Source organism: Oncorhynchus mykiss, chromosome 9 (assembly GCF_057628025.1).
Source record: "Oncorhynchus mykiss isolate SJ-2025 chromosome 9, ASM5762802v1, whole genome shotgun sequence".
NCBI lineage: Eukaryota > Metazoa > Chordata > Actinopteri > Salmoniformes > Salmonidae > Oncorhynchus > Oncorhynchus mykiss.
Genome location: NC_143030.1, coordinates 9908662 through 9925896, shown reverse-complemented (window position 1 = coordinate 9925896; position 17235 = coordinate 9908662). Strand labels below are relative to the sequence as shown.

At 45.1% G+C, this 17235-nt stretch overlaps 1 protein-coding gene and 1 long non-coding RNA gene across 3 annotated transcripts in view; one reads left to right on the top strand and one right to left on the bottom strand.

Annotated features, from left to right (window-relative positions):
• The window catches only part of LOC110532899 (E3 ubiquitin-protein ligase TRIM21), a 45160-nt gene extending 37610 nt beyond the window's left edge, over positions 1–7550 (top strand). For both annotated transcript variants that reach the window (XM_036987208.2, XM_036987209.2), the window contains exons 14-15: positions 1177–1392; positions 5019–7550. In XM_036987208.2, the coding sequence (XP_036843103.2) occupies positions 1177–1392; positions 5019–5213 (411 nt within the window). In that variant the 3' untranslated portion in view covers positions 5214–7550. The remainder of the gene's footprint in view (positions 1–1176; positions 1393–5018) is intronic.
• LOC149980744 (uncharacterized) overlaps positions 1–17235 on the bottom strand; it is a 139938-nt gene that overhangs the window by 24315 nt on the left and 98388 nt on the right. The gene's annotated exons all lie outside the window — the stretch shown is intronic.

The following is a 17235-nucleotide window of genomic DNA, read 5'->3' as shown; positions in this document are numbered from 1 at the left end:
CCCTGTCCTGTACGAGTTCAGGAAGCCGGGCTAGAGCCCTGTCCTGAACAAGTTCAGGAAGCCGGGCTAGAGCCCTGTCCTGTACGAGTTTAGGAAGCCGGGCTAGAGCCCTGTCCTGTACGAGTTCAGGAAGCCAGGCTAAAGCACTGTCCTGTATGAGTTCAGGAAACCGGGCTAGAGCCCTGTCCTGTACGAGTTCAGGAAGCCGGGCAAGAGTCCTGTCCTGTACGAGTTCAGGAAGCCAGGCTAGAGCCCTGTCCTGTACGAGTTCAGGAAGCCAGGCTAGATCCCTGTCCTGTACGAGTTCAGGAAGCCAGGCTAAAGCACTGTCCTGTATGAGTTCAGGAAGCCGGGCTAGAGCCCTGTCCTGTATGAGTTCAGGAAGCCGGGCAAGAGCTCTGTCCTGTACGAGTTCAGGAAGCCAGGCTACATCTCTGTCCTGTACGAGTTCAGGAAGCCAGGCTAAAGCACTGTCCTGTATGAGTTCAGGAAGCCGGGCTAGAGCCCTGTCCTGTACGAGTTCAGGAAGCCGGGCAAGAGCCCTGTCCTATACGAGTTCAGGAAGCCAGGCTAGAGCCCTGTCCTGTACGAGTTCAGGAAGCCAGGCTATAGCCCTGTCCTGTACGAGTTCAGGAAGCCAGGCTAAAGCACTGTCCTGTATGAGTTCAGGAAGCCGGGCTAGAGCCCTGTCCTGTACAAGTTCAGGAAGCCAGGCTATAGCCCTGTCCTGTACGAGTTCAGGAAGCCAGGCTATAGCCCTGTCCTGTACGAGTTCAGGAAGCTGGGCTAGAGCCCTGTCCTGTACAAGTTCAGGAAGCCAGGCTATAGCCCTGTCCTGTACGAGTTCAGGAAGCCGGGCTAGAGCCCTGTCAGATGATCAGAAGGGTGAGGGCAGAAGTTTTAATCAAGAGAGAGAGCTTTAGAAAAGAGATCCCTTTTCTCTAGCACTAAACATACAAGTATGTGTTTTACAGTTATAAGGAAGGTAAAATCTTATGGTTAGTCATTTTATAATTTGATTGTTACTATATTTAGAAAGCATATAAATTCTATCAAGCCCTGTTGATCCACTTTTGTTGAATAGGAACTACACCGTATATAATATTCCATATTTTCATCAGATTTATACTATGGACTTGGGCTTGTATCCTCAAAAGTGAGCACACCTTTTCACAGGTGGAGGTGGGCGGGAAGACTGACTGGGATCTGGGCGTGGCCAGCCGCTCCATCAACAGGAAGGGGAAGATAACGGTATCTCCTAGCAACGGCTACTGGTTCCTCAGCCTCAGAGATAAACACAACTATGTGTTCCGGACAGATCCCTCCACTGAGCTGCTTCTCGACCTCAGACCCCAGAAGATCGGGGTGTATGTGGATTATGAGAAAGGGCAGGTAGGATGTCACAAATTCGTACTCGTCAGTTTTTTTTGTGTGTGTGCAACATTTACAGGGTTTTACAGAAATCCCAGTTGAATCCCGGAATCCCGGAATCAAGAGAGAATGAGGAGGAAATCCAGAATCCTTCAACAAGGATTTCTGAAATACTTGGACATTTTGCAACCCTCCTTCACCACACACACACACACACACACACACACACACACACACACACAGCTTTCTTCTCTCCCTGTCTATCTTACAATATAACGTTGACTAACTTCCCTTCTTCTCCCCTGTTCAGGTATCGTTCTACAACGTGGACTAACTTCTCCTTCATCTCCCCTGTTCAGGTATCGTTCTACAACGTGGACTAACTTCCCCTTCATCTCCCCTGTTCAGGTATCGTTCTACAACGTGGACTAACTTCCTCTTCCTCTCCCCTGTTCAGGTATCGTTCTACAACGTGGACTAACTTCTCCTTCATCTCCCCTGTTCAGGTATCGTTCTACAACGTGGACTAACTTCCTCTTCTTCTCCCCTGTTCAGGTATCGTTCTACAACGTGGACTAACTTCCCCTTCATCTCCCCTGTTCAGGTATCGTTCTACAACGTGGTACTAACTTCCCCTTCATCTCCCCTGTTCAGGTATCGTTCTACAACGTGGACTAACTTTCCCTTCATCTCCCCTGTTCAGGTATCGTTCTACAACGTGGACTAACTTCCCCTTCATCTCCCCTGTTCAGGTATCGTTCTACAACGTGGACTAACTTCCTCTTCATCTCCCCTGTTCAGGTATCGTTCTACAACGTGGACTAACTTCCCCTTCATCTCCCCTGTTCAGGTATCGTTCTACAACGTGGACTAACTTCCCCTTCATCTCCCGTGTTCAGGTATCGTTCTACAACGTGGACTAACTTCCCCTTCATCTCCCCTGTTCAGGTAGCGTTCTACAACGTGGACTAACTTCTCCTTCATCTCCCCTGTTCAGGTATCGTTCTACAACGTGGACTAACTTCCCCTTCATCTCCCCTGTTCAGGTATCGTTCTACAACGTGGACTAACTTCCTCTTCATCTCCCCTGTTCAGGTATCGTTCTACAACGTGGACTAACTTCCCCTTCATCTCCCCTGTTCAGGTATCGTTCTACAACGTGGTACTAACTTCCCCTTCCTCTCCCCTGTTCAGGTATCGTTCTACAACGTAGACTAACTTCCTCTTCCTCTCCCCTGTTCAGGTATCGTTCTACAACGTGGACTAACTTCCCCTTCATCTCCCCTGTTCAGGTATCGTTCTACAACGTGGACTAACTTCCCCTTCATCTCCCGTGTTCAGGTATCGTTCTACAACGTGGACTAACTTCCCCTTCATCTCCCCTGTTCAGGTAGCGTTCTACAACGTGGACTAACTTCTCCTTCATCTCCCCTGTTCAGGTATCGTTCTACAACGTGGACTAACTTCCCCTTCATCTCCCCTGTTCAGGTATCGTTCTACAACGTGGACTAACTTCCTCTTCATCTCCCCTGTTCAGGTATCGTTCTACAACGTGGACTAACTTCCCCTTCATCTCCCCTGTTCAGGTATCGTTCTACAACGTGGTACTAACTTCCCCTTCCTCTCCCCTGTTCAGGTATCGTTCTACAACGTAGACTAACTTCCTCTTCCTCTCCCCTGTTCAGGTATCGTTCTACAACGTGGACTAACTTCCCCTTCATCTCCCCTGTTCAGGTATCGTTCTACAACGTGGACTAACTTCCCCTTCATCTCCCCTGTTCAGGTATCGTTCTACAATGTGGACTAACTTCCCCTTCATCTCCCCTGTTCAGGTATCGTTCTACAACGTGGACTAACTTCCCCTTCCTCTCCCCTGTTCAGGTATCGTTCTACAACGTGGACTAACTTCCCCTTCATCTCCCCTGTTCAGGTATCGTTCTACAACGTGGACTAACTTCCTCTTCATCTCCCCTGTTCAGGTATCGTTCTACAACGTGGACTAACTTCCCCTTCATCTCCCCTGTTCAGGTATCGTTCTACAACGTGGACTAACTTCCCCTTCATCTCCCGTGTTCAGGTATCGTTCTACAACGTGGACTAACTTCCCCTTCATCTCCCCTGTTCAGGTAGCGTTCTACAACGTGGACTAACTTCTCCTTCATCTCCCCTGTTCAGGTATCGTTCTACAACGTGGACTAACTTCCCCTTCATCTCCCCTGTTCAGGTATCGTTCTACAACGTGGACTAACTTCCCCTTCATCTCCCCTGTTCAGGTATCGTTCTACAACGTGGACTAACTTCCCCTTCATCTCCCCTGTTCAGGTATCGTTCTACAACGTGGTACTAACTTCCCCTTCCTCTCCCCTGTTCAGGTATCGTTCTACAACGTGGACTAACTTCCTCTTCCTCTCCCCTGTTCAGGTATCGTTCTACAACGTGGACTAACTTCCCCTTCATCTCCCCTGTTCAGGTATCGTTCTACAACGTGGACTAACTTCCCCTTCATCTCCCCTGTTCAGGTATCGTTCTACAATGTGGACTAACTTCCCCTTCATCTCCCCTGTTCAGGTATCGTTCTACAACGTGGACTAACTTCCCCTTCCTCTCCCCTGTTCAGGTATCGTTCTACAACGTGGACTAACTTCCCCTTCATCTCCCCTGTTCAGGTATCGTTCTACAACGTGGACTAACTTCCCCTTCATCTCCCCTGTTCAGGTATCGTTCTACAACGTGGACTAACTTCCCCTTCATCTCCCCTGTTCAGGTATCGTTCTACAATGTGGACTAACTTCCCCTTCATCTCCCCTGTTCAGGTATCGTTCTACAACGTGGACTAACTTCCCCTTCCTCTCCCGTGTTCAGGTATCGTTCTACAACGTGGACAAACTTCCCCTTCATCTCCCCTGTTCAGGTATCGTTCTACAACGTGGACTAACTTCCTCTTCCTCTCCCCTGTTCAGGTATCGTTCTACAACATGGACTAACTTCTCCTCCCTCTCCCCTGTTCAGGTATCGTTCTACAACGTGGACTAACGTCCCCTTCATCTCCCCTGTTCAGGTATCGTTCTACAACGTGGACTAACTTCCCCTCCCTCTCCCGTGTTCAGGTATCGTTCTACAACGTGGACTAACTTCCCCTTCATCTCCCCTGTTCAGGTATCGTTCTACAACGTGGACTAACTTCCCCTCCCTCTCCCCTGTTCAGGTATCGTTCTACAACGTGGACTAACTTCCCCTTCATCTCCCCTGTTCAGGTATCGTTCTACAACGTGGACTAACTTCCCCTCCCTCTCCCGTGTTCAGGTATCGTTCTACAACGTGGACTAACTTCCCCTTCATCTCCCCTGTTCAGGTATCGTTCTACAACGTGGACTAACTTCTCCTTCATCTCCCGTGTTCAGGTATCGTTCTACAACGTGGACTAACTTCCTCTTCCTCTCCCCTGTTCAGGTATCGTTCTACAACATGGACTAACTTCTCCTCCCTCTCCCCTGTTCAGGTATCGTTCTACAACGTGGACTAACGTCCCCTTCATCTCCCCTGTTCAGGTATCGTTCTACAACGTGGACTAACTTCCCCTCCCTCTCCCCTGTTCAGGTATCGTTCTACAACGTGGTACTAACGTCCTCTTCCTCTCCCGTGTTCAGGTATCGTTCTACAACGTGGACGCTAAGCTACACATCTACACCTTCCTGGCCTCCTTCTGTGAGTCCGTGTTCCCGTTCTTCAGTCCCTGCACCAACAAGTCAGGCAAGAACGACGGAGCCCTCGTCATCACTCCAGTACTGCTCATGGACACCCATCCACTACAACCCAATGATTGTGATGAAGTGAACATCTGAGGCCCCTGACTCTAACCCACTAATATAGAAAAATGTGCTTTGGGCTACAGATAGGGGGAACAAATTGTTTTTGACTATATTTTTGTTGTTGTTGTTGTTGCCTGATTTAGATATGTTTCTGTTTAGAATTTTCCGACATTAGATACAGTGCCTTGCGAAAGTATTTGGCCCCCTTGAACTTTGCGACCTTTTGCCACATTTCTGCCTTCAAACATAAAGATATAAAACTGTATTTTTTTGTGAAGAATCAACAACAAGTGGGACACAATCGTGAAGTGGAACGACATTTATTGGATATTTCAAACTTTTTTAACAAATCAAAAACTGGAAAATTGGGCGTGCAAAATTATTCAGCCCCTTTACTTTCAGTGCAGCAAACTCTCTCCAGAAGTTCAGTGAGGATCTCTGAATGATCCAATGTTGACCTAAATGACTAATGATGATAAATACAATCCACCTGTGTGTAATCAAGTCTCCATACAAATGCACCTGCACTGTGATAGTCTCAGAGGTCCGTTAAAAGCGCAGAGAGCATCATGAAGAACAAGGAACACACCAGGCAGGTCCGAGATACTGTTGTGAAGAAGTTTAAAGCCGGATTTGGATACAAAAACGATTTCCCAAGCTTTAAACATCCCAAGGAGCACTGTGCAAGCGATAATATTGAAATGGAAGGAGTATCAGACCACTGCAAATCTACCAAGACCTGGCCGTCCCTCTAAACTTTCAGCTCATACAAGGAGAAGACTGATCAGAGATGCAGCCAAGAGGCCCATGATCACTCTGGATGAACTGCAGAGATCTACAGCTGAGGTGGGAGACTCTGTCCATAGGACAACAATCAGTCGTATATTGCACAAATCTGGCCTTTATGGAAGAGTGGCAAGAAGAAAGCCATTTCTTAAAGATATCCATAAAAAGTGTAGTTTAAAGTTTGCCACAAGCCACCTGGGAGACACACCAAACATGTGGAAGAAGGTGCTCTGGTCAGATGAAACCAAAATGGAACTTTTTGGCAACAATGCAAAACGTTATGTTTGGCGTAAAAGCAAAACAGCACATCACCCTGAACACACCATCCCCACTGTCAAACATGGTGGTGGCAGCATCATGGTTTGGGCCTGCTTTTCTTCAGCAGGGACAGGGAAGATGGTTAAAATTGATGGGAAGGTGGATGGAGCCAAATACAGGACCATTCTGGAAGAAAACCTGATGGAGTCTGCAAAAGACCTGAGACTGGGACGGAGATTTGTCGTCCAACAAGACAATGATCCAAAACATAAAGCAAAATCTACAATGGAATGGTTCAAAAATAAACATATCCAGGTGTTAGAATGGCCAAGTCAAAGTCCAGACCTGAATCCAATCGAGAATCTGTGGAAAGAACTGAAAACTGCTGTTCACAAATGCTCTCCATCCAACCTCACTGAGCTCGAGCTGTTTTGCAAGGAGGAATGGGAAAAAATGTCAGTCTCTCGATGTGCAAAACTGATAGAGACATACCCCAAGCGACTTACAGCTGTAATCGCAGCAAAAGGTGGCGCTACAAAGTATTAACTTAAGGGGGCTGAATAATTTTGCACGCCCAATTTTTCAGTTTTTGATTTGTTAAAAAAGTTTGAAATATCCAATAAATGTCGTTCCACTTCATGATTGTGTCCCACTTGTTGTTGATTCTTCACAAAAAAAATACAGTTTTATATCTTTATGTTTGAAGCCTGAAATGTGGCAAAAGGTCGCAAAGTTCAAGGGGGCCGAATACTTTCGCAAGGCACTGTACATGCAGCTTATCTTCTGTTGTTATGTTTCCCCTTAGAAGACTAAATCTATCGTTTGCTCACCAGAATAATGTCATAATTCGATAGAATGAATGATTAAGATTTCAGTTTGTCTTTGGATCCATATTTTATGTGGTTGAAATACTATCCCCTTTTTATGGCGCTAATTTAAGCATCTCTATAGAACGTATCTAACTAAACTCTCAAGATGCGGAAATAAATTAATCTTATTTCTCCACTCCTGTTCCCGAGTCAACATTTAGCCTAAATTTGGTCTATCATTTTACTGCAAGAAATGATTAATTCTGCAAGAGTTTTTATTAAGGCGATGTGAGAGGTTATAGACCTACAGTCAATGTCCAGATTTCAGTTTCCATTTAACTCATCTGAAAAAGTAGGCTACTACATTTCCCTTGACGTGCAAACAGGAAGTCCCCTTTTTGTGACTGTTGAATTTCTACAGTTCCTCACAATCGTCACACAACACACTGCTATCATCCTGTTTTACCACTTCAATAAATCTTTCCCAAACATTACTTTTCTGGGCCTCCCTTCTCTTTATTTTCAATTCTCATTATTCTCATTTCACAGCTTTTTCTCTTATATGAATAAAACTTATTGATTGAAATGTTGGGCATAAAGGAAAAACTCAGCTCCATCATTCATTGAATCAAATGACTCTTTTTCAAATGAGCTTTTTTTTGTTAGGCTTCAGTGCAGCTTTTGACATTATCGATCATAGCTTGCTGCTGGAAAAACGTATGTGTTATGGCTTTATGCCTTCTGCTCTATTGTGGATAAAGAGTTACTTGTCTAACAGAACACAGAGGGGTGTTCTTTAATGGAAGCCTCTCCAACATAATCCAGGTAGAATCAGGAATTCCCCAGGGCAACTGTCTAGGCCCATTACTTTTTTTCAAACGACATGCCACTGGCTTTGAGTAAAACTAGTCTGTCTATGTATGTGGATGACTCAACACAATACACGTCAGCTACTACAGCGAGTAAAATCACTGCAACACTTAACAAAAAGTTGCAGTTAGTTTAAAAATGGGTGGCAAGGAATAAGTTAGTTCTAAATATTTCTAAAAATAAAAGCATTTTATTTTGGGACAAATCATTCACTAAACCTCAACTAAATCTTGTTATAAATAATGTGGAAATTGAGCAAGTTGACTAAACTGCTTGGAGTAACCCTGGATTGTAAACTGACATGGTCAAAACATGTTGATACAACAGTAGCAAAGATGGGGAGAAGTCTGTCCATAATAAAGTGTTGCTCTACCTTCAAATCAAATCAAATTGTATTTGTCACATACACATGGTTAGCAGATGTTAATGCGAGTGTAGCGAAATGCTTGTGCTTCTAGTTCCGACAATGCAGTAATAACCAACGAGTAATCTAACCTAACAATTTCACAACAACTACCTTATACACACAAGTGTAAAGGGATGAAGAATATGTACATAAAAATATATGAATGAGTGATGGTACAGAACGGCATAGGCAAGATGCAGTAGATGGTATAGAGTACAGCATATGAGATGAGTAAGGTAGGGTATGTAAACATATTAAGTGGCATTGTTTAAAGTGGCTAGTGATACACTTTTACATACATTTTTCCATTATTAAAGTGGCTGGAGTTGAGTCAGTATGTTGGCAGCAGCCACTCAATGTTAGTGGTGGCTGTTTAACAGTCTGATGGCCTTGAGATAGAAGCTGTTTTTCAGTCTCTCGGTCCCTGCATTGATGCACCTGTACTGACCTCGCCTTCTGGATGATAGCGGGGTGAACAGGCAGTGGCTCGGGTGGTTGTTGTCCTTGATGATCTTTTTGGCCTTCCTGTGACATCGGATGGTGTAGATGTCCTGGAGGGCAGGTAGTTTGCCCCCGGTGATGCGTTGTGCAGACTACTCTCTGGAGAGCCTTACGGTTGTGGGCGGAGCAGTTGCCGTACCAGGCGGTGATACAGCCCGACAGGATGCTCTCGATTGTGCATGTAAAAGTTTGTGAGTGCTTTTGGTGACAAGCCAAATTTCTTCAGCCTCCTGAGGTTGAAGAGGCGCTGCTGAACTTAAAACTTACTACCCTCTCCACTACTGTCCTGTCGATGTGGATAGGGGGGTGCTCCCTCTGCTGTTTCCTGAAGTACACGATCATCTCCTTTGTTTTGTTGACGTATAGTGTGAGGCTATTTTCCTGACACCACACTCCGAGGGCCCTCACCTCCTCCCTGTAGGCCATCTCGTCATTGTTGGTAATCAAGTCTACCACTATAGTGTCGTCTGCAAACTTGATGATTGAGTTGGAGGCGTGCATGGCCACGCAGTCGTGGGTGAACAGGGAGTACAGGAGAGGGCTCAGAACGCACCCTTGTGGGGCCCCAGTGTTGAGGATCAGCGGGGTGGAGATGTTTTTACCTACCCTCACCACCTGGGGGTGGACCGTCAGGAAGTCCATGACCCAGTTGCACAGGGCGGGGTCGAGACCCAGGGTGTCGAGCTTGATGACAAGTTTGGAGGGTACTATGGTGTTAAATGCAGAGCTGTAGTTGATGAACAGCATTCTCACATAGGTATTCCTCTTGTCCAGATGGGTTAGGGCAGTGTGCAGTGTGGTTGCGATTGCGTCGTCTGTGGACCTAGTGGGTCTAGGGTGTCAGGTAGGGTGGAGGTGATATGGTCCTTGACTAGTCTCTCAAAGCACTTCATGATGACGGAAGTGAGGGATAGTCGTTTAGCTCAGTTACCTTCGCTTTCTTGGGAACAGGAACAATGGTGGCCCTCTTGAAGCATGTGGGGACAGCAGACTGGGATAAGGATTGATTGAATATGTCCGTAAACACACCAGCCAGCTGGTCTGCACATGCTCTGAGGATGCGGCTAGGGATGCCGGCAGCCCTGCGATGGTTAACACGTATAAATGTTTTACTCACGTCGGCTGCAGTGAAGGAGAGTCCAGAGGTTTTGGTAGCAGGTCATGTCAGTGGCACTGTATTGTCCTCAAAGTGTCTGAGCCGTTGAATTGCCACTTTACTTTGTCTCCATACTGACGCTTAGCTTGTTTGATTGCCTTGCGGATGGAATAGCCACACTGTTTGTATTCGGTCATGTTTCCGGTCACCTTGCCCAGGTTAAAAGTAGTGGTTTGTGCTTTCAGTTTCACGCGAATGCTGCCATCAATCCACGGTTTCTGGTTTGGGAATGTTTTAATAGTTGCTGTGGGAACGACATCGCCGATGCACTTGCTAATAAACTCGCTCACCGAATCAGCGTATTCGTCAATGTTGTTTGACGCAGTGCGGAACATATCCCAATCCACATCGAAGCAATCTTGAAGCGTGGAATCAGATTGGTCGGACCAGCGTTGAACAGACCTGAGTGCGGGAGCTTCCTGTTTTAGTCTCTGTCTATAGGCTGGGAGCAACAAAATGGAGTCGTGGTCAGCTTTTTCAAAAGGAGGGTGGGGGAGGGCCTTATATTCGTTGCGGAAGTTAGAATAACAATGATCCAGGGTTTTACCAGCCCTGGTAGCACAATCGAAATGCTGATAGAATTTAGGGAGTCTTGTTTTCAGATTAGCCTTGTTAAAATCCCCAGCTACAATGAATGCAGCCTCAGGATATGTGGTTTCCAGTTTACATAGAGTCAAATAAAGTTTGTTCAGAGCCATCGATGTGTCTGCTTGGGGGGGAATATATACGGCTGTGATTATAATCGAAGAGAATTCTCTTGGTAGATAATGCGGTCGACATTTGATTGTGAGGAATTCTAAATCAGGTGAACAGAAGGACTTGAGTACCTGTATGTTGTTATGATCACACCACGTCACGTTAACCATGAAGCATACGCCCCCGCCCCCGCCCCTCTTCTTACCAGAAAGATGTTTGTTTCTGTCTGAGCGATGCGTGGAGAAACCAGCTGGCTGCACCGACTCCGATAGCGTCTCTCCAGTGAGCCATGTTTCCGTGAAGCAAAGAACGTTACAGTCTCTGATGTCCCTCTGGAATGCTACCCTTGCTCGGATTTCATCAACCTTGTTGTCAAGAGACTGGACATTGGCAAGAAGAATGCTAGGGAGTGGTGCACGATGTGCCCGTCTCCGGAGTCTGACCAGAAGACCGCTCCGTTTCCCTCTTTTACAAAGTCGTTGTTTTGGGTCGCCGGCTGGGATCCATTCCGTTGTCCTGGGTGAAAGGCAGAACACAGGATCCGCGTCGCGAAAGTCATATTCTTGGTCGTACTGATGGTGAGTTGACGTTGCTCTTATATTCAGTAGTTCTTCTCGACTGTATGTAATGAAACCCACGATGACCTGGGGTACCAATGTAAGAAATAACACATAAAAAATAAAAAAACTGCATAGTTTCCTAGGAACGCAAAGCGAGGCGGCCATCTCTGTCGGCGCTGGAAGAACACCCCACAGAGGTGGGCTTTACGAATGAGTGTCCAGAAAAAATCCATTGCTTAAAGAAAGAAATAAGCAAACACATTTGGTGTTTGCCAAAAGGCATGTGGGAGACTCCCCAAACATATGGAAAAGGTACTCTGCTTCAGAGATTTGAGACTGGGACTGAGGTTCACCTTCCAGCAGGACAATGACCCTAAGCATACTGCTAAAGCAACACTTGAGTGGTTTAAGGTTGCTGTACACCAGCGGAACCCATCCAACTTGAAGGAACTGGAGCAGTTTTGCCTTGAAGAATATGCAAAAATCCCACTGGCTAGATATGCCAAGCTAATAGAGACATACCCCAAGAGACTTGTAGCTGTAATTGCCGGAAAAGGTGTTTCTACAAAGTATTGACTTTGGGGGGTGAATAATTATGTACGCTCAAGTTTTCTTATTTTTTTTGTCTTATTTCTTGCTTGTTTCACAATAAAAAATATTTTGCATCTTGTGTAAATTAAATGTGTAAATTCAATGATACAAACCCCCCCAAAAAATATATTTTAATTCCAGGTTGTATGATAACAAATTAGGAAAAATGTTAATATTTTCACAAGCCACTGTACACATGACAGGACACCCACTGTACACATGACAGGACACCCACTTTACACATGACAGGACACCCACTCTACACATGACAGGACACCCACTCTACACATGACAAGACACCCACTCTACACATGACAGGACACCCACTCTACACATGACAGGACACCCACTCTACACATGACAGGACACCCACTCTACACATGACAGGACACCCACTGTACACATGACAGGACACCCACTCTACACATGACAGGACACCCACTCTACACATGACAAGACACCCACTCTACACATGACAGGACACCCACTCTACACATGACAGGACACCCACTCTACACATGACAGGACACCCACTCTACACACGACAGGACACCCACTCTACACATGACAGGACACCCACTCTACACATGACAAGACACCCACTCTACACATGACAAGACACCCACTCTACACATGACAGGACACCCACTCTACACATGACAAGACACCCACTCTACACATGACAGGACACCCACTCTACACATGACAGGACACCCACTCTACACACATGTACACATGGATGTTGTTGTGTAGATATGTGGTAGTAGAGTCGTGGCCTGAGGGAACACACTTAATGTGTTGTGAAAAGTGTTGAATGAAATGTAATGTCATGTAATATTTAGTATTTTATATAACTGCCTTAATGTTGCTGGACCCCAGGAAGAATAGTTGTGATCGTTACTAAACACAAATACAAACTCAGATTGATTTTTTTTGGCCTCTGTGGTTTGACATGAACTTGGTTTTGGGGTGATTGGCGTGTAGGCTACTTGGTACAGTTAGGCCTTAAATAAAATCAAGTCAAATGTTATTTGTCACATGCGCTGAATACCGTGCTTCTACGTCTGTGTTGCCGTTTGTGGTTTTAGGTTGGGTTTCTGTATTAGCACTCTGTGACATCGGCTGATGTAAGAAGGGCTTTATAAATACATTTGATTGATTGATTGATTGATTGATTGATTGATTGATTGAATACAACTGGTACCGTGACGTTATGGCTTATGAGCCATTCCCAACAAGCTTAGGCTTTATGCACTAATGCCAGAAAGACTCAAATAAATGAAATAAAAACCTCAAATAGATATAAATCACACCATTTCGTTTGAAGGTATTGTTTTCTCTTTATTCAACACTATTTTATGACCCTAAATGCGTCCGCCCACCCGCGGTTATGCTGCATTCACGTCCTAGTGGGAACTAGGAAACTCTTAACATTTCCCACTTGCTAACTGGACGTGTATAACTACAGCCAGTTAGCAAGTCAAGACATTTCCGAGTTTCCTAGTTTCCAACTAGGACGTGAACGCAGCACAATGCACTTCATGCCAATGGAAAGTGAGGAGAATTCTGCTATACTTCACGTTATTGAACACTAGATGTCAGGCTCCCCCACCACTGATAAGAAGTTGTTGGCCATCGAGACAAACACTAAAACATACAAATAGATGTATGTTTTTCTATACAGATCAGACATCAATCGGTCACTATAGAGGATACGTTTACCATTAGCTTAACAGTCAATGTGTGCATGCCGCAATATACACACCTACATGTGTCCTCCATTGATTTAGAAAGGAAAGGAAACAACAATTCCTCTCTCTCCCCTCTCTCTCAAATTCAAATTCAAGCTGCTTTATTGGCATGAAAAACATTGTGTCAATATTGCCAAAGCAACAATGTATACAATATACATTGTAACAAAATTATAAATGATAGCAAATAATAATATAAAATGGTAGTAAATAATAATACAAAATTAAATACAAAAATAATAACAATAAAATGGTAACAGTCTACAGTAAACATTAATAATTATAGTAATAACAATAATAGTAATAATAAGTAAGTTACTGTTTACTATGCAGATGTTATTATTCAGTGTCCCTCAGGCTATGGCAGGAAAATACATATTTGGCTGCAAGAGGAGCCATTGCTCCTTCGCCCATGAGTATTCTTAGTTTTTCCTCTGGGTTCAATTTGTAAAAATGTGGAATATATGTAGTCATTTCTGTGAATAATGAATCTCTTTGTGAGGAATATTTATCACAGTAAAGGAGAAAGTGCATCTCTGTCTCTACCTCCCCTGTCATGCAGTGACCACATACACGCTCCTCTTTGGGTAGCCATGTCTTTTTATGTCTGCCGGTTTCTATTGCCAATCGGTGGTCACTCAGCCTGTACTTGGTAAGGATCTGTCTCTGCTTCGTATCTCTGACAGAGTAGAGATAATCAGCCAATTCATATTCTCTGTTTAGGGTCAGATAGCAATTTAGTCGGCTTTGGGATTTTGTTTCGTTTTTCCAGTATTGTAAATATGATTCCTTTGATTGGTTCATGATTTTGCTTATTGGAATTCTTTCTTTTGAAGCAGTGCTGGTGTCAGCTTGGTTGGTGAGGTCCAACACCAGCTGACTGAGAGGGCTCGTTTCTGGGCTCAGCTCTTGGGCTTGAAGTGCTTTAAATCGCAGACTCGAATTTGGACTTGAATTTAGATGTAGCCAAAATTTTAATGATCTTTTCTGTATTTTCATTATTACTGGAAAACGGCCCAATTCTGCCCTACAAGCATTAGTAGGTGTATTTCTCTGGACTTGTAGAATTTTCCGACAGAATTCTGCATGTATCTCTCTCTCTCTCTCTCTCTCTCTCTGTCTCTCTCTTTCTCTCTGTCTCTCTCTCTCTCTCTCTCTCTTTATCCCTCTCTCTCTCTCTTTATCCCTCTCTCTCTCTCTTTATCCCTCTCTCTCTCTCTCTCTCTTTATCCCTCTCTCTCTCTCTTTCTCTCTGTCTCTCTCTCTCTCTGTCTCTCTCTCTGTCTCTCTCTCTATCTCCGTCTCTCTCTCTCTGTCTCTCTCTCTCTGTCTCTCTCTCTCTCTGTCTCTCTCTCTCTGTCTCTCTGTCTCTCTCTCTCTCTGTCTCTCTCTCTCTGTCTCTCTGTCTCTCTCTCTCTCTTTATCCCTCTCTCTCTCTCCCTCTCTCTCTCTGTGTCTCTCTCTTTATCCCTCTCTCTCTCTCTGTCTCTCTCTCTTTATCCCTCTCTCTCTTTATCCCTCTCTCTCTCTCTCTCTTTATCCCTCTCTCTCTCTCTCTGTCTCTCTCTCTCTCTTTATCCCTCTCTCTCTCTCTCTCTCTCTCTTTCTCTCTCTCTCTCTCTCACTCTGTCTTTATCCCTCTCCACCCATCTCTCTCTCTGTCTCTCCCTCTCTGATTTTTGTTCTGTATGGGGAGTCTCTCCCTCTCTGATTTCTGTTCTGTGTGGGGAGTCTCTCCCTCTCTTTCTCTCTCCCTCTCTGATTTCTGTTCTGTATGGGGAGTCTCTCCCTCTCTGATTTCTGAAAGGTATTTCTGTTTGATCCTACAGCCTGTCTGGACACGTTCTGAATAACAGTTAAAGCAGGGAGGGACACAGACAAGAAGAACAATAATCCTATCGGGTAGAAACGTGCAGTACTGATACCTGACCACTAGAGGGGGTGCTATACTTTTATAAATAGATCTGATGAAATGGAGCACGGATGCAGGTGGCTTCCACTGACGGATGAAAAGCCAGGCACTTTTATATAACCTTTATATAACTAGGCAAGACAGTTAAGAACAAATTCTTATTTTACAATATAACGGCCTACCCCCGGGTGCGCTGCCCTATGGGACTCACAATCACGGCTGGTTGTGATACAGCCCGGAATCGTGTCTATAGTGACGCCCCCCTAGCACTGAGATGCAGTGCCTTAGACCACTGCGCCACTCGGCAGCCTTAGATAGAGGTCTGCCTGTGCTGGAGGCCCCTTTGCAGCTCCCACTTGGCAAGTGTTCTTTCGAGGGGTATAGTTTATTCAAATATTTATACCGTTTTTGTCGTTACTTTTCTGAACCCACTGCCCCCTCAAGTCGTCGTGATTGTTGTTAAGTTTTCCACCCACTTCCCTCTCCATTGGTTTGCCCTGTACAGAGTTCGCACACACCCGGTTGTTGCCTTTTTTCCCCTTGACCGGAGAATGCGCGTGCCCGGTTTGGTGATATTATTTGAGACGCTGAAACAATAAGTTACGAGCGCATGTTGGACAGAGCGCTCGATAAACCACGGCCCAGTAGATGGAGCTAGGCATGTTGCTCTTGCACTCGTAGCGCTTTCAAGACAATAGAGAACTCCGGGGGGGAACGAGGACAAATCATGACGTCAGTGATCTTCAGGTCGGAGCTCTAGAAAGATGCCCGAGTTTCCGACTTGGAATTCCGAGTTGTACGACCGTTCAAAACGATTTTTCCCATTCGGAGCCAATTTGTTTTCTGAGTTATCAGTTGTCTTGAACATATTGAAGTCGGAAGTCGGAGATTTCCGAGTTCCTGGTTGTTTTTCCATGGGACACATTATGGTCGCGTTCCCCTGCTCGGACGTCGAACGTATCAACCAATGGTTTGCGTTGGTACGTCATTAATTGTGTCATCGACTGACAGATTGCTATAACATATGATGTGGTTAGCTGATAGCTAAAATACCCATCCAGGCGTTGTGAGATCTGTCAGGCGTCAGCAATGCAACCATTATTACGCAGAGACAGGCCTCTCGTTTTACACTGTGTCCATGATGGTTCTGTATAGTTATAATGATCACAGGAGGTTGGTGACACCTTAATTGGGGAGGACGGGCTCGTGGTAACAGCTGGAGCGGAATCAGTGGAATGGTATCAAATACATCAAACTCGTGGTTTCCATGGTTTCCAGGTGTCTGATGCCATTTCATTCGCGCCGTTCCAGACATTATTATGAGCCGTCCTCCCCTCAGCAGCCCCCACTGATGATCATGTATTTGATATCGCAGTGAATTTGGTCTATGACTTAATAAGTACAATTAATGTATCTTTCAGTGGCAAACAGGGAAACGACAACGAGTTCCAGCCGGTTGTCAACAGAACACACGTTTCCTTGGAAACGTGGCTGAGGATAGAATAGAAACCGTCTGCCGCTGAATTTGGCCCTTGTTTATCTGACTTCTTTGGTTATCCTCTGTCCAAAAAACACTATTTATTTTGCTCAACTAGAGCTTGAAATCAGTTGAAAAGGTTGGTTTGACTGACGTGAGAATTTACACCAAAGGGGGAAAGGATCCACGGACACAGAGGATGGTTATCTTTCTACACATCTATGTGTAATGCTGGCTGTCGTGGTTCACAAAAAAGATCAGGACATTGAAATGCTACCTGAA